This window comes from Melospiza melodia, chromosome 1 (genome assembly GCF_035770615.1).
Source record: "Melospiza melodia melodia isolate bMelMel2 chromosome 1, bMelMel2.pri, whole genome shotgun sequence".
Classification (NCBI taxonomy): domain Eukaryota; kingdom Metazoa; phylum Chordata; class Aves; order Passeriformes; family Passerellidae; genus Melospiza; species Melospiza melodia.
The window spans coordinates 7,249,046-7,263,607 of NC_086194.1; the positions used below are offsets into that span (position 1 = coordinate 7,249,046).

Below are 14,562 nucleotides of genomic sequence, written 5' to 3' on the forward strand. Positions count from 1 at the left end.
GGCCTGTAGCCCTGCATCGCCACTGCCACTCCCCATGTTTCTCTAGGGTTGCAGCCCCTCTGTCACACACACAGCCATGAATGATCCCCACATTCACCAGCAACCCTGAATGAACCCAAGTCAACACAAAGCCCCAGTGACAGGACCCCCATGCCCGCAAAGATGTGGCTCTGATCAGTCCCATCACAGAGGGATTACACATGTACTGAGAATCCTCCAATGCAGGGCCAGGTATGCCCCTGCCATCTCTCACAGTCACTGAGAGGCCGGGGGACCAAAACAAACCCCCCCTGTCTGGGAGAGCTGCCAACAAACCCCATTCCTGCAGGGCAGGAACCACTGCTCTGTGCCCTGGCAGCACTGGCACCAGGGTGAGAATCGGCACTGGATGGCAAGAGGAGAGGCTCCAATGGGCAGAGGCTGCCCATCATTCCAGGCTACATAACACATCAAGTGTCAAAAGTCCATCCTCTTCCACCCTTCGTGTGTGCTTTTACTTCAGCATAACAAGCAGATCAGTGCCTTACAGCAGCTTTGTCTCTTAAGTGTTCTTCCAGAGTGAAGATTCTCACTTGGGGAAGAAAAGCAGAAGAGACAACCACTGCTTTACCCCTCACGTGTTGGTTGCTCTGGGGTTCTCTTTTTAGCTAGCTTTCTGTACGTGTTGATTTTCCTTACAAACATTTTTTAATATTAAAACCTCACATTTACACAAATACAAGTTAGTTACCTATTGCAGTACAGAACCAGTAAAGATCCTTCCTGAATTTCATGCAAAATAAAAAAAATCTACACATTTATTTTAGGACAGACTTACTTTTTCTGGCCTCTCTGTTTGCGCAGCACTGAGTTTTGCCTTGGAGTTCTCTCACAGGCTCCATCGGTGCTGTCGCTGGCTTCACTCTTATTTAAAGGCTGGTTTTTCCATGGGATAACATACCCAGGAGTGGGACCGAATTGTTTTAAATCTCCTTGTCCTAATGAGCTCCGTTCTCCACAGTAACAAAAGGCGCAGAGTTGTTCGCTGTAAAAAGGAAGATCATTACTTCTTTAATGGGGGGGGAAATCAGCAGAGGATACCCCATCAAAGAGCAAATTTCATGCTAATTTAACCCTTTATAACAAGACAATAAAAGCTCCAATGGGCTGTCAGGTATCAGAAGTCAGCATTCAGAAACACTATTTCCAGCTAATTAACAGTTACATTAAAAGAACTTTTTTCTGTTCACAAAACTGCCTGATTAAGGAAGCAAACAAAAAAAAGTCCATGTTATATTTAACTGATTAGAATTTCCAAAATTCTGTGTGTCTAGACACATGCTTGCTAAAAGGCATCAAAATGTTACAGAACACAAAGAACATTACAGCACACACACCTTTCTGGATGCACATACAGCCTATGTGTAACCCAATGTGTAAATACTATAGACTAAAATGGAGAAACATCTCTACTAACATGGAGAAAAATGGAATAATGAGAAAACCACAGCAATGGCTACAGTCACACATGCCAGAGCACACCACATGCACAAATCCAACCATCCTCATTTACTTCAATATTTAAAAACAAAATCATGTCTAAAAGTTTTACTGGAGGAATTTTAAATTTACAGAACCGTGACCGCTGCAATACCCTGTACCATTTGCAATTATGTTTTAACATGCACAACACAGCAACAGGATTGAAATGACAGCTCTGACAGCACTCCTTGTGTCACATCATATGGAAGCTACTGAAAAATATTTCTATAATAAACATACCCACAAACTTAAAATGTGAACTTCTGCAACTAATGCAGTTTGCATTAAAGGAAGGCCATTTAACACTTTTTTTTAAATGCTTAAATGAGCAATTCTGTTTTCTTCATATTTATGCCCCAGAGACCCCAAAAAGATGCCTCAGGGAATCAGGCACTTGGATAGAGGCTTGGTTATGCCTGGATTCCATTTAAATAGATTTCAGTGCATCTCCAAGGTGGCACATTTGGATTTGGGACAGTCTGTGCTGTGTGAGTGAGAGGAGGGAAGTGAAGTGGGAGGAAGAGAAAACCTTAAGGCTAAACTGCTGTAAAATATTTACTAAATTCTGGGGGGAAAATAAAGCCTCCTGTGCTTTTCAGCCTAGAGAGACAAGAACAGCAACAGAAAAAAGTGGAAGTGGAATGGAAAGTTCCCGATCAGAACAGAAAACCCCAAGAATCCAGCAAAGCCTCTGATATTTGGTTTATCATACTCTGGGATGGCTCCTTTTGCTCTCAGCATAGAGCAAAAAGAGGAATAAAGAAAAAGAAGAAAGAAAACTGAACTGGTCTACTACTACTGGCAATACCAGACAGTCAGATGCTAAGGAAGGGAGAAGTGTTTCATGAGCCCAAAATGAAGCCCAGAATGAAGCAAAAAGCTTTTATACATGGTTGACAGATAGGACTGCACTTTCATTGAGGCAGATGGACCACTGGGAACATGCAGGTTGGTGAGCAGATAAAGTAAGTCCCATTCATGGTACTGAAATTACACCTTCCTGTGGTACTGTTAGGAAACATTTGTCCTCATCTCGTGGCCTTGGCTGCACATCCCTCACTGATGTGCCTCAACACACAACCAGCAGGAGCCAGCACAACCCCCGGAGCTGATGGCAAATGTCTGACACGTTCCTGAAATCTTTAGAAAAAGGTATCTGAAGACAAAAAAATTCAAAGAAAATATGGATAAAGGTAGTGTGAGAGCAGTGAAAAGTGAAAAGTTACACTGAACAGTATGTATGTCTATTTTATAGCTAGCTTTTAGTGTGCTAGAGCAACAAATACACTATTATTTGTCTGTCAGTGACTGTAACCACTGGACTGCCAGGGAAACCTGATATGGCCTCACAAGCAGAGTTCCTAAGCAGGGAAAGCAAAGCTATTTATGCTGGTTGAGACTAGAGAGACTTGGGAGGAGACTTAAGAGATTTAAACAGGCAATGCCATGGTATATAAATTACACTAGTTACAAACACAAGATTATCCACAGTGGAATAAATAATTATTCCTACATCCTGTTAGGACAGACTATCACTGCTCATTAAAAGACTTGAAGATAATTACAAAGAAATAAACAAAGCCCTTTAAAGTGGAGTCATAGCAAATATGCAATAATGTTAAGATCTATAAAAGAGAAATACGAAACAGTAATTAAGAAAAAAAAATAAACTAACTTTTCAAGTGGTATTATTTGAAAAGGCATACAGGAGTAAAGCTGGTATTTCTGGAGCCTGTAAAGCAGCTCCAGCATCTCAACTTCCAGCAGAAGCATTCTGCAGGCAGGGTGGAGTGAAACAACAGGAGCAGTGAGTTTCACAGCTACTCTGCAGCGTGGTGTGGACAGCTGTGAGGCTGTCAAGAATCATATGGTTTGTGCTACTGCTCCTGCTTCAGCAGAGCTGGGGAACGCAGCTGAACAGAGTGCTCACCACGGGGAGGGGGGGCTGGGGAGCCCTCACTGAAGGCTGTGAGCACACAGTGCAAAAGTTAAAGACAGGAGCAGCAGAACGTGCCCAGAGCACTGCCAGGACACCGCGGGGCTGAGATAGAGGGGAGAGATTATACAAAGGGGGGGGAAAAGTTTCACAATTTCCAGGAGGGTAAGCAGAGGGGCTTCAACTCCAACCACAGCCAGACAGCCACAGTGGCAGTGAACTCCCTGCCAAACTGCTGGGATGCTGCAGAGACCCTCTGCAGGAAAGCCACGCTCCTGTGCCCCCTGACATGCCACAGCTGCTGGCTTGTCATGCTGTGCAAAGTGGCCAGTCCATCACGTTAGCCTTTTAGCTTTAAGTGCTCAGTAAATATTTTAAGTTATGTCTGTATGGGCAGAAGGTAGAGATTTTTTTCTTATCATCTGAGGACTGCAGAAAGTACTTACAAATCTACTTTCCATATGTCAATATGCAATTAGAGGATCTAAATCTGTGATGCAAGAAGAGCTCTCATATTGAAGATAACGAAATAGAGATACTGGCAAATCTTAAGATCAAACTCTAGATCTGTTATCATAATTAACATATTTTAAGAACAGGATAATTCAAAATGGGATAAAAAGCAAGAGACAATGTGTCACAAATCTTTTTATAAGCTACTAAAAAAATAAAAAGCAGTTCAACAGTATTCCATTTAAGATATATCTTAGGTGCTCCAACTCAAAATGAAAGTTCGTTATCTGTAACTTCAACTTAAATGACATATTTTCCCATGACAAATGCTACTTTCTTGTAAGAGTTTAAAGACCCAGAAGTGGTTTATTACCAGGAGGTGCTCCTATCCCTCACCTCATTCCAAAGGATTTTGTAGATTTGAATGCACAGAAATTTTAATACATAACACTGAGGAAAAACTGTGTTCAGAATGAACCAGACATGCTGGGTTTTGGGGGTGCAGTAAGAGGCAGAAAAGCTAGTAATGTCTGAAACTAATGTTTGTTCCCATTGAGCCATGGGAGGAGATCCAGACTTGCCCCCTTGGATTTGAAGGATGCCCTTTCTAACAAGAAACATGTTGATCCCATCACTCTTTAACAGCCACTCTCTTCTACAGGTCCTTATTTCATCCCATCAGTGTCTCTTCCTTACAGAGAATTTACTCAACCCTCTGACAAGAATCTGAAGTGCTATAATCCTCCCCTGTCCACATCCTGACAAAGGATAACAAAATGCCCCGCAGCCACTTAATCCTGAAGGAAGGGAGACCAGTCACTATTTCCTTTACTTGACTGATGACAGCCATCAGGACTCATCCTAAAACTCAGACTTTCCCATTGAAACAACTTCATTTCAACACATGCAGTATTGGGCAACTAATTGCACAATATTAAATCACAACCAGAGGAGGAGAAACATCTGGTTTGCTTGCAAATATTCAGTCAGAGAACTGAGGTAAAACTGAGAGTCCCCCAAAATTATTCTTTAACAGAATTAAACCTTAGCATCAGGATTACCAATACCTGGAGGAGTAAGCAGAGGCCCCTCCTGGATCCTTCTGAGCTGGGAAATGGCACTGGGTAATCCTGTGTCAGCCAAGGCTCCTTGATAACAAGCAGATGTGCAGACTGGCTCATGCAAGCATGTTTTGTTTATGCTGTGGCCCATATCTCACAGATGTGCACTTGTGCCCACGTGAGCACTGTGCAGCTTCTGGAAATCTTCAGATATGTCCAGGGGAGGTTGTGTGACCCTCAAGAGTATCTCACTCTCACTCTCCTGCCTGTTTTTCATACGTGGGTAGAATGCACCACACAGTGCAGTGATATGGGGCACTGCCATGCCCCCACAGCTGGGGGAATAAACCCTCCTTCCTCATTCTCACAGAACAACTTCCTTCCAAGCAAGACAGCAAGTGGTCTATGCTGAGCATGGCTGTCAGTGAGATGCTTGAAGTTACCCAACCCTTTCAGTACCCAGTGGAGAGGGTGGCAGGCTAAAGGAAATCCTGCAGCTGCCTGCTCTGCAGAGAGGAGCTAAAGGTGCCTTTCTTTCAGCAGAGCCTGCACAGGGGAATCCAAGCATCACACAGAGATAAAGGGGAGGTTGTCAACAGCAGGAGAAATTCAAACTCTTGGATTCAGCTCAAGAGATGCTCACCTTGTAACTTTCCTGAAATCCCTCCCAGCCTACTGTGGGAATGGTATTTCCAAAGGAGTTTTGCTGTGCATTTACCTTTCCCAATTAACCACATTAAAACCAGGTTTAAACGGGAAAAAACAATGGATTATATGTGAGAAAATGCAAGGCATGGCAATTCCAGTAATATCCACTAGCTATAGCCATTGCCTCAACATTAAACACTAAGTTGCAGATGATCACTACTGCCATTTACCATGATAACAACTGCACTAAAGCTGAAAAGAAACTCAACTTGGAAAGCATCAAGATTTCTTTAATTCATGGTTTGGGTTGAAAAAGAAAGTGAAGAGGGTTATCATGTGACTTTTGCTACAAATTAGTTTTAAAAGGCCTGGAAATACCTTCAGGACGTCTTTTTCACACACTACTTGTTACAGAAATTTACAGTGTTTTTAGCATCTATTTTTCACTCTTAAAATTAAGCTCATCACAGTGAAATGGAGTACTTGGGACCAAAACAGAACTTCAGAGCATCATTTGTAGTAATTACCAAAGCAGACTGATGAGAACTGGCCTTGAGAATTCTTCTTCCACCTAACCTAACCCTGTCAGTAGTTTTAACATATGCTAAAAGGCTAAATGAAAACACTACAGGGGACCTACTATTTATTTAGCTCTGCCAAGTTGTGCTAATGCACAAAATACCTTTGCTCTCATTTTATGCTGTGTTATTTAAAGAGTAAAGTGTTCTTCTCCTTAGTGAGGAGCCACCATTGTATCATTTATGTAAATTCAAATCAATACCTGCAAGCTGCACTTTAAGTGAAGGAAAAAAAAAACATTTCTGACTTGAAACAATACCAGGGATCTGCATCAGTGTGAGTTCAAATATATGTGAGATATTCACAGAGCTAAACCTTATCTGAAACTCAGATTCAGATGAAGCTTTTCAGCATCATCTAAATATTCTGTAAATATCTGGATCTCAATAATAACAAAGTTTGAAAGTAAACTACTGAAGAAATCTCATTAGGTGAGGCATAACAGCTTCACATTGATACAGCATTAACAACCCAATAAATCACCCTTCTGAATGAAGATACTGAGGACAGACAAGGATGGAAAGGGCAAATGGAGACACCACAAAGAGAAAGAAGCAAAAAATCTCTGCTAAAAGCTGTATTTAAGTGCTTGATGCACAGTCTCCTTCCAATAGGTACCTGAATCACAGAACAACTTGAAATAGTGAAGTGGTTTGACACTATTATACTATTATAGCGATTTGGGGTTGAAGTAAGTATTTAACTTATGCAGCATAATTCTTTTTAAAAAAAAGGAGGCGGGAGAGAGTTCATATGAACTTCAGGTGAAGAATTTTAGAAGTTTATACAAAGCAATTAAACTGCATTAGACAATAACTGCTTTCCAATTTCTTCAAACCAGCACAGTTGGAGTTCTACAGCCATATAATCAACTTAATGATACTCTTCTCATTTCAAAGGAAGAAAACATTCCCCTCCAAACACAACCAAAACAACACATCTTACTGACATTTTGAAATGCAGAAAATACATTCTTATTCACCATGAATCGTGTCAGCTTTAATTTAAACAAGTATTTAAAGTTCAGTTAGGGTTTAACATAGCCTAGATGCAAGAGGAGTTACCAGAATGCCAGTGCTGAAAAAAGTGAATTTAGAGGTCCAATCCAAGGCCCTCTAGATAATTCCTTAAGGTCCATGTGAACTGATTTGTTCTCTCAAATAACAATCCCTGATAGAATGCAATTGATTGTACCTGAAAAGTAGCAATTCATGCAATTCTGAGAGTTATCTTCATCTCTGAGGGATAAAAGTCAAAGAATAAGAATATCTGTAACTTCAAACTTCAAGATGCCTCTCTGCCCAGGAAGTATTGTCTGTGTAAACCAAATTCTCTCTCTTGGTAATTAAAACATAATACACAGAATGGTTTGAGCTGGAGGGACCTTAAACATCATCCAGGGCAGGGACACCTTCCACTACAACAGGCTGCTCCAAGCCCCATCCAGGCTGGCCTTGAACACTTCCAGGGCTGGGGCAGCCACAGTCACACCCAACTCACACAGAGGTGCCACCCTCTCTTGGAGGGAACTTCATACAAATACTAAATAAGGTCTTCTACCTGAAAATTAGTGAGATTTACCATTTAGCAAGATGGCTTTGAACAGCAGTTTTTCAAGAAAGCTTCATCTAAGCTGGACAAGCAGAGGTGCAGGGATATTAAAGAGGAGGAAAAAATGGTACTATCCATGCCCTCAGCACATTCAGTTCAGTGTCAATTGTGATTCCTCTACACTCATTCTCAGTTTACTGAACTTGCCCAGTCTGCTCTTGACCACACCTAAAGTCTCAGCAAACCACATCCTTTGGGCAAGGGTATCACTCTAGACAACTCTCTGCTGTACAGAGAATCACCTCTTTTTATTCTGCATCTAACCCTTAAAGGTTTCGCTTGATGACCCTCAGCTTCTTGCATTAAAATAAACAAAACAGTCAGGATACAGCCACCTTCCCCACTCCATCTATGATTCTGAAGTTTATCTTCCTTCTCCAACATCTTTCAGAGACTGAAAGGTCCTGAATTGTTAAACTGGAATCTACTTCAGATCTCTGATCAACCCTTCTGTTGTTCCGTGAAATGTTTTGAGTTTCACTATATTAATTTCTGAAGTTACAGACAGACTTTCTGTAACCCCATGAAAATTAGCTTGTACAGCTTAAATAAATTGAAAATTAGTTTATACCCCAAACTTGTTTCTCTAAATACCTCTATCCTCACCAAGCAGAGCCCATGTGCTTCAGAAGAGCTTTAGCACATTGAAGCTAAGAGCACAAAGGTTCTCTCCTCACTAAGCACACTCCAATCTCTCAGTCCCAGAGTGAAAGCAGATTCCATATGCACCATCCCTTTGAATGAACATCCTTCTGGCAAAGGTCAGAGACACTCACAGGGATCATTTCTGCAACTACAGCTCTGGGGTGCTGTGAGTCCAGATTTTACCATTTAAATTGCTTGTACATTCCATCAGATTCAGTATGGAAGCAAGGAAGGAATTCAGGGCATAACACAGAGTTTGCTGCGTGAGGGAAATGGAGAGTGCTGGAGAAATGAGACTACTGACTATGGGAAATAACACAGATCACACAGACAGCCAAAGGAAGCAAGAAGGAAATAGTCAGAGCTGACAAGGAAATGAACAAGAAAATGGACAAAAATGTGAGAAGAAATATCGTGTAACAAACATCTGTCTAGAAGCCACAGGAAATGGATGTAAGGAAACTGCACATCAGGCAAGAGACAAAGAGTAAACCTCAACTAAGTGAACCTTGAAACAATGATTAAACTGATGAGCAATTCAGAATTAGCAAAAAGAATGGGAATATGAGCATCCAACAACATAAAAAACCCCAAGAGGCTGGCAAAGAAAGCTGGAGGAAAAAAAAAAACAAAAAAAAAAAATAAACAAACCAAAAAACAACCAAATGGAAGAGGTGATATTTGGAAGAAATGAGAGAAAATGCTATACTCACTCCACACTGACACAGAAGATCCCAGACTATTACCACTGTCTGTGAATATCCTGAATCTCTGCAATCCCTGACAAAGCAGGCATCCCATGCTGCAGTGAGTACAGACCCTCAGCATGGCCTGACAGACTCCCAGCCATGGGGTGCTTCTGTCTGTCTGCCATCTCCCAGAGGACAGAAAACTTGTCCAGGCATCAGAGCTGACCTGCCCAGCTTGGTGCTCACCAGGGCAGGACTTGTAAGCAGCAGGGCAGACCCTGGTGGAGACATGCAGCCTTAGGATGGGGATGAGACAAAAGCTGCCTACGAACATCTGAGAGGCTGAGAGTGGAACTCCAGAAACCTGGAGTCCCTCCTCAGGCTGGGCAGGAGACATTTCATGGTTTCTGTGGTTGGACCTTCCTACAGGACAGATTAAATCATGGAGCAAAGGTCTGTGCAACTTAAAGGCCCAGCCATGAATGTCACTGATTATGGTGTCAAATCCCACAAGGCACAAGTCCTACATGAGAGCATTAAACACATTATGGCCACAATGGCAATTGTTCAGCCTAAGCAAAAGGCAGGATTTTGGCTGCCTGTGAACCCCTTCTTTGGCCCCATTTGTGTGACACGCCTTCTGTGCTCTGAGAAAGACACAGACCATCTGGAGAAAACTCAAACCAGCAAGAAGGATCTGAGCTCAAGAAAACATCATCTACAAAGAAAGTAGGAACAAATTTGGGATTTCTGTTACGAGGTAAAGCATGCTGGGGAAATAAATGAGAGACTTTTGCACAAAGCTGTCCTCCATTATCCTTGGCAGATGGTATGAGTAGCAATGGAATAAACCCAGGATGAGGAGAATGTGTGTTAGATGTGAGCAAAGTGGTTCCAACAGTAAAAACAAAGAAGAGACTGGAAGGGACTGTTTAGGGAAGATATAGAGCTTTTATTACTAGAAGATTTAAGAGCAGTTTATGAAAGCTTGTGTCAGGAATGACAGCTGTAGATAAATGCCTTGTAAAGGAGGTGAATTAAAAGAGTTCTAAAGGTCCCTTCCTGCCCTATAAATCCAAGGAAAAGTTGCTTTAAAAATGATTCGTCACAGAATTCTTCTGGAGACCACTTCCCTAATAATGCATGAACAAACAAGATGGAAAACCAGTAAATATTTAACTTTTTTTCTCATTTTTCAGTGTGTGGTCTTAGTCTTTAGTTGTGCCCTGCTAGCCAAATCAGTAATTCCACTCTGGGTTAGACTGGTCATTAATATAATGCTGAAGTAGTGCTTCAGTTTGGAAGACAAAGGAATGCTATGTCCTCTTTCCAGATGTAAATCATTGGCTTCAGAGGAAGATCCCATAAATGCTTATATGGATTTAGAGCTGGAAATGTAAAGGCAAAACTCTGCAATGGCTTCAAATGCCCTGCGTCATGTATAAGATCCATTCTCTGCAGAAACTCTCCCTGGAGAAAAACATTCCCATAAAACTACAAACTCTATCACAGTACTTGTTCATAAAAAGAAATAATCAGTTTCAAAATTAACCTTAATACTGGTATCTCCTCAAAACATGTGCTTGACTTTACAACTTCAACAAAATTTTAAACATATTTTAGTATTACATCTTTTCTAACTTCCTCTTGCCTAGAGATCTAGCTTTTCCTTCCATGACTGCAGTATTATTCTATCCAGAATAATTCCATTCTATCTGTCTACTCTCTGCCTCTCCACAATTTCTTCTTCCACTCAGTGTTGCTCTGTTACAAATTTTGTAATGTACTTTAAGATTATTTTAAAAAAAGGAACAAAGATGAAGTTCACTGCTACTTTTTCACTATTTTCTTTGTTCACACAATCTACAGATGTTCACCAACCACTTCTTTTTGATGGAATAAAGCACCCAAGCCCTCCATCTCCACACTCCAGATTTCATTCAGCAGCAGCAGCAACAAAATAACAGGGAATGGCGCAATTGGTCTGGAATGAAAATTACGTGCTTTGTCCAATTACAAGTGAAGCAAGAAAGCAGGAAGGTGTTTTGCCAGTTCTTTGGGGGGTTTTTTGTAGTTTTAGCAACAATCTCACAGGAGCAGATATTTAAGCAGGCCAAAGCACCAAAATCAAAAAGAGCTGTGTGAAAACCTCAGCTTCTACTTTTTAAGAATGTTCTGTCTTCATGATTATGGCAAAAGGACCGAAAACATGCAATTAATGCAATTCACATTCTCCAAGAGCAGACAGAAAGTAAAATGAATCAAAAGCTGTTTTGTTCTTCTATGAAATTGTGTTTCTAGGCCATTCTCCTTAGCTTTTAATGCCAGGGGTTGCCAATGTGGGAACCAGAGGAGGAAGGTGGAAGTGGGCTCTGCTCTGAGTCGCAGCCGGCTCCTGGCTCCCTGCCTCTCCCAAGGGCTGCACTTCCCCTGCTCCCTGCAGGCAGCACAAACCAAGGCAGCAGATTCCTTTGGAAGAAGCTGGATCACTCAGCCATAAGTCCTGGCCTGACAGAAGCTTCTCACAAGGCTTATAAAAAGAAAAAAGGGAACAACCAAAGGAAAAGGCTCCAAAACCCATGATGCTCGTGATATATAGGAGCTGGCAGTGTTACTCCTGCCACTGCCTGGCTTGGGAGTTTATCTCTGCTTGATGTTATTGCCCCTCCCCACATGTGGTCAATAATTCACTCACTCCTTTCAAGCACACGCCTCAGCCCTTTCAGCCTCCCTACCCCACTATGGCCCAGACTCTCTTTATTTTAATGGGGTTTTAACACATTGCTTTCTGAGCACTAATCCTGAATCTGCTCTTTAATTCCCTGCCCAATTCCATTCGCTGTCAGTATTCTCTTGGTTTCCCATATCCCACCTCAGGGAGGTTCCAAAATTTACCAGCTCTCTCGCCTTTCTCTACAATGTTTTTATTTAGCTGCAGTCTCGGGAAGGATCCAGAGAGAAACACCACACAAGCCAAGTTCTGGCTAATCTCTCAGCTACTGAAATCCCCATCCTAGCTTTGACATGTCCTACTATGTTAAAATCACTGGATTTTAGTAGTAAATTATTTAATTTTTTCATGGAAAAGACTTTATTTTATGCCCTGTGTCCTGTACTTCTCTAATTCCTTTATCTTCACTACCAAAGACAGAAACACTGAATTTTCTTATACTGAACTCTGAAAAAGAAATGCAAAAGTAGCTCCACCTACACCTTTATCTACTTCTTGTGGAAGCTTGGATTCTTTTCCGTCTTCTAGGCAATTTCTGCTCTGTCTGTTATGATACACTCTCATAATGCTCCTATGTCTTACATACCTAAAGCTATTTTTAAATATACCAACTCTTCCATTTTATTAGAAAGTGGAAGTTACTTAAGTTATAAAACAGAAAAGCTTACCAAGAAAGAGATGAAGCTGATGAGTATGAATTATTTGGAAACCAGCTTTAAAACTACTTCTCCAAGTAACAGCTTTAAGGCACTGTGGAGTCACTCTTTATCCTAAATCTTGATACACTTCCTCCAGTCATTACATAAGCATTAGCAGAGTCTATTATTTCACACACTGTATTTTCTCCTAAGAAAACAGAATCAAGCACCCAGAACTCAGTCCTCCAGCCTCTGCATGACACAATGTCAGTGGCAGCGCTACACAGACCATGGCACAAATGATTGATCAAACATCACAGATCAGATTTTTTCAAGAAACACTTCCACAGAAACCCTGACATCTGGGGTTTTTCCACCGTTCTGAGGACTTCAATGACTTCTACAACTAACCCCCATTCTGCATCCAAGTTTGAAATCAAAAATATCTGGGGTCAGAGAAACCCTCTGATTCCCAATTAACAGTTTCATATCTCCTCAATACATTTCTTTCCAAAATGTCAGACTCTGATCACTATTATTTTAATTAAAAATTAATAGTACTCAGCCTTTTAATACTTTGATCAGCCTAAGCAATGAGCACATAATAGCCATTCCATCCTGACTGATCAAAGTCAACACTTTCAGTTGGAAGGAAGAATATGTTGAGGGCAAATAAGGGCTGGCTCAGAACCAGGCCAAAGTTTTTCCAGGAGACTGCTGTCCAGCTTTTAAGAAACAAGTCTATGGCTATGGAAAGTGGTGTAATCAAATATTCATGATAGCAGCAAAAAAAGTAACCTTGAGAAGAACAGAGAGTGGATGAAACAGCACTAAATTTTTTGCAAATTATCCAAAACAGGGTCAAATAATGAAGCAAAACAGCTGCTCAGTTCAAGCTGCTCTACGTATTTAGTGCAATTTAATCTCAGCCTTGGAAAATTCCATGAAGAACAGAAATTTTTATGTATTTCACTCAGGTATATGCACAAGAAGTATTTAACTGAATTTTCTGTAAGGAGGAAAGTAGCTCTTGAAATCTAAGAAGTTTGTGAGCATGTAAAACACGAAAATTATATATGCATCAAGTAGATTAAGTAATTTTTTTGTGCATGGAAAATATGCTCTGTGTTGGATTAGAAAGAAGAGAAATGATGACGACAATTCTCTCCAAGTCTGTCAAAATATAATTACACCTGTAACTGTCTGGTAGCTGGTAAGAGCATCTTCTGCAGCAGGAGAGACCTGCAACTGGGTGAGAAGCTCTTATCAGAGCTTCTCCAGAGAAGCTCTGCTGGAATTGTGTGACACCACTCAGACAGTGTGCTCTGGTTTCCCTCATGTAACATAATTAATACTTTCACTGCTTTTAGGCTCATTTGTATTAATAAAAATATTTAAAAATACAGATGTTATTTTCTCTGTTATAAATTCCAAAACAAGGAAGAGCACAGGAGACATGGCAAGAGATTTAGTTTACTTTGTTCCTGAAAACACACTAATACAAGCCGCAACATCAAAAAATAACTTTCTATAAATTTGCTAATACACCATTTCCTACACAGCAGGAAAGCTTCAGTAATCACATTTTATCTCCTATCACTTATGCCTCCTTTCATTTACCCAGCTGTAACTCAAGGCCTTCCCAGAGCCCTGTGAGGACAGCACTCACGGAACACGCTTCTCACCTTGATCTCCCCGAACGCCAATTAAAGCACAGCCCCAAACTTCAAAGCAGGGACAGCGAGTCCCAGCCCTGTGCCCGGAGCACTCTGCACCCAAAGCCCCAGCCCTGCCCTGCCCCTGACTCAGCAGCCACCTCCTCCTGGCTCTCTCACCCACCTGGTTTTGGCTTCCACACCCACGGAGGCGGTGGAGCTCGCGGACTCCTCGGACACGGAGTGCTGAAGGACTGGTGTTAGCTGCTTGGTGCTCTCCACTTCTGCCTGGGCATCCTCCTCTGCAGACTGCTCTTTGACTTCTGGGGAAAAAAAAAAAAAAAAAAAAAACAAAAAAATTATTTATTACTTTATCTGCATCTGGAAGCTTTTCC

General features: G+C 41.3%; 1 protein-coding gene across 10 annotated transcripts in view; it reads right to left on the reverse strand.

The window, feature by feature from the left end:
* The window catches only part of KMT2C (lysine methyltransferase 2C), a 189,195-nt gene that overhangs the window by 115,333 nt on the left and 59,300 nt on the right, over positions 1–14,562 (reverse strand). For all 10 annotated transcript variants that reach the window (XM_063179854.1, XM_063180247.1, XM_063180480.1 and 7 more), the window contains 2 exons: positions 14,352–14,490; positions 818–1,024 (listed from right to left, as the gene is read on the reverse strand). In XM_063179854.1, coding sequence (XP_063035924.1) covers positions 818–1,024; positions 14,352–14,490 — 346 coding nt within the window. The remainder of the gene's footprint in view (positions 1–817; positions 1,025–14,351; positions 14,491–14,562) is intronic.